This window comes from Arachis ipaensis, chromosome B09 (assembly GCF_000816755.2).
Source record: "Arachis ipaensis cultivar K30076 chromosome B09, Araip1.1, whole genome shotgun sequence".
In the NCBI taxonomy this organism is placed as follows: Eukaryota; Viridiplantae; Streptophyta; class Magnoliopsida; order Fabales; family Fabaceae; genus Arachis; species Arachis ipaensis.
The window spans coordinates 8,575,886-8,578,421 of NC_029793.2; the positions used below are offsets into that span (position 1 = coordinate 8,575,886).

The following is a 2,536-nucleotide window of genomic DNA, read 5'->3' on the forward strand; positions in this document are numbered from 1 at the left end:
CTTCTTCTTCTTTCTCCTTCTCCTCCTTCTCCTGGCCTGCTGCTTCTTTTTCTTTTCCTTCTCCTTTTTCTTCATCGTTTTTTTCATTATCGTCATTGTCACCACCGCAGTACCACCACATCCATCTTCTCCTCTTCCTGTTTTTTTTTATTTGAATTTTTTTTATTTCCTTTTTTTCTTCCTCCTCCATCATCATTATCGTCCTCACCAACAACACCAACAACACCAACATTTTATTGCTAATATCTTTATTGATTCTGATTATCGAATGAACTGAAAATATTATCAAAATGAAACCATTGTATAATACCAAATGAATCGAAAATGGTCCATTATATAAATTCGAATTCAAAAATACCTGCGTCTTGCGTCTTGAATGAATCGAAAATATTATCAAAACAAAACTATTGTATAATACCAAATAAACCGAAATTTATCCATTATATAAATTTGAATTCAGAAACACATGCGTCTCGAATGAATAAAAAATTAGCTCAAAACGAAACCATTATATAATACCAAATGAACCGAAAATTGTCCATTATATAAATTCGAATTCGATGATAACGATAACGATGATACGTATTAGAAGAAGACAATAACAATAACGATGATGATGATGATGATGATGATGATGGAGAAGAAGGATGAAAAGAAAGGAGGAGACTAAATTCTAATAGGAGAATGAGGAGGAAGAGGAAAAAGAAAAGGTGTTGTTGGTGACGACGATAACGAAATTGAAAAATAATACAAAAAAAAAAGAGAAAAAGAAAAAGTAACATCGGGAACGAAGAAAAGAAGAAAAAACACATAATTCAAATCATTTGGATAAACTTAAATGTAAAATTACTTGAACGTGGAGAATTACTCAAAATATTAAACAAATATTGAAAAAAAATAATAAGTTGTTAGTAATGTAATATTCCTTCTTCTTGCTTAATTTTGAATGGAAAAACTAAAGTATTACTGTTCCATGACTCGCAATTTTATCTCGGATTAATATTCAAACATTTTTAAAATAAATAACAGTCCACTACACAAACTATCTCCATATATATCGCAATCAGCTCAAAGTTCGGAATTGAGGGTGAGAGATCAGTTACCCATAACAACAATAAATAGCAGCGCTAACACGACTAAAGAGAGCAGATAAACAAATACAATTCACAATTGTAATACTTTAAGTTCTGTTGCTTTACTTTAAAAAATACACTACTGACTTGAGTCGAAATTTTTTTTACAGAATCTACGGCCGCACATGCCGTGTGCTTTGCTCGCTGCATAACTCATTCAACCGCTTGCATTTTTTAATATTTTTATTCAGTTTTTTTTTTTTTTCCAATTAATTGGTTGACGGCAATTTCCTTCTTCCAGTGTCACAGGATGACTTGAAAATTGGATACAGCAGATTTAAGGAATGGACTTAATTCATATTATTTCTTCTCCTCGTAATATTTAACAAGAAAGGAAAATGATGTTTAATTTGTATTATTATTTTGTTTAGTGTCAAGTTGGTACTTGGTAGTATAATAGTTCGTTGGATTCAAAGACTTAGCAATGGTTGACCATATATAAGACGCAATCAAAATATTTTTCTTAGTACAATGCAAAGACCAAAGAGATCTAAAAGGCGATACAGGAAGCTAGAAGAGCGTGATATATGTTATATGTCATATTTACTCTCTGCAATAATCTCAATAATAGTTAGAGTTGTAATTCGATAATATGTCGTCGTCTTCCTGTACAACAAAGTACGATGTATTCATTAGCTTCAGAGGTGAGGACACCCGCGAAACTTTCACTGTCCATCTGTTTAACGCTCTGGCAAACAAGACAATCCGAGCATACATGGATTGTCTTCTCCAGAGAGGAGATGAAGTCTGGCCAGCACTCGAGAAAGCGATCGAGGGCTCGCTAATATCGATCGTGGTTTTCTCAGAAAACTACGCAACCTCAAAGTGGTGCTTGGAAGAGCTCGTCAAGATTCTTCAATGGAGGGAATATCACGGTCAGGTTGTTATACCCGTTTTCTATAGAACAGATCCGTCAGATATACGGAACCAAAGTGGGAGTTTTGAGAAGGCGTTTGCTAAATACGAAAGAGATCTTGCAGAGAGTGAATCCAACAGAGACAAGATAAGCAAGTGGAGAGAGGCTCTCAAGAAATCTGCTAATATTTCTGGATGGCACTCCAGAAACTATGCGTAAGTTTATATATGAAAAATGCTCTAATGATTATTATTGTTTACCTGAGATTAATGTTGCCTATATTGGCTCACACCATGCATTTAAAAAAAAAAAGAAGTTATTTTAATAAATTTGTATTATTCATCATGTGATCAAGTTTAGTAATTAGAAAGTGTCTTGGTTAGTTTAGCTAATTAACAAGTTCCTATAGATAGAGCAATAAAACACTTGCTATATGGAGAAAAGTTTTTTAAAATTTTAATTATCTTATATTAAAATAATAAAAAATCTGCTTTAATTAATTTCTTTTTTATTTTTCTGTATTTATACTATATATAATCGAAATATA

General features: G+C 32.3%; 1 protein-coding gene across 1 annotated transcript in view; it reads left to right on the forward strand.

Annotated features, from left to right (window-relative positions):
• Window positions 1,598-2,536, forward strand: part of LOC110266592 (TMV resistance protein N-like) — a 9,633-nt gene continuing 8,694 nt past the window's right edge. Inside the window, exon 1 of the mRNA XM_021111467.1 lies at window positions 1,598-2,204. Within this exon, the coding sequence (XP_020967126.1) occupies window positions 1,726-2,204 (479 nt within the window). The 5' untranslated portion in view covers window positions 1,598-1,725. The remainder of the gene's footprint in view (window positions 2,205-2,536) is intronic.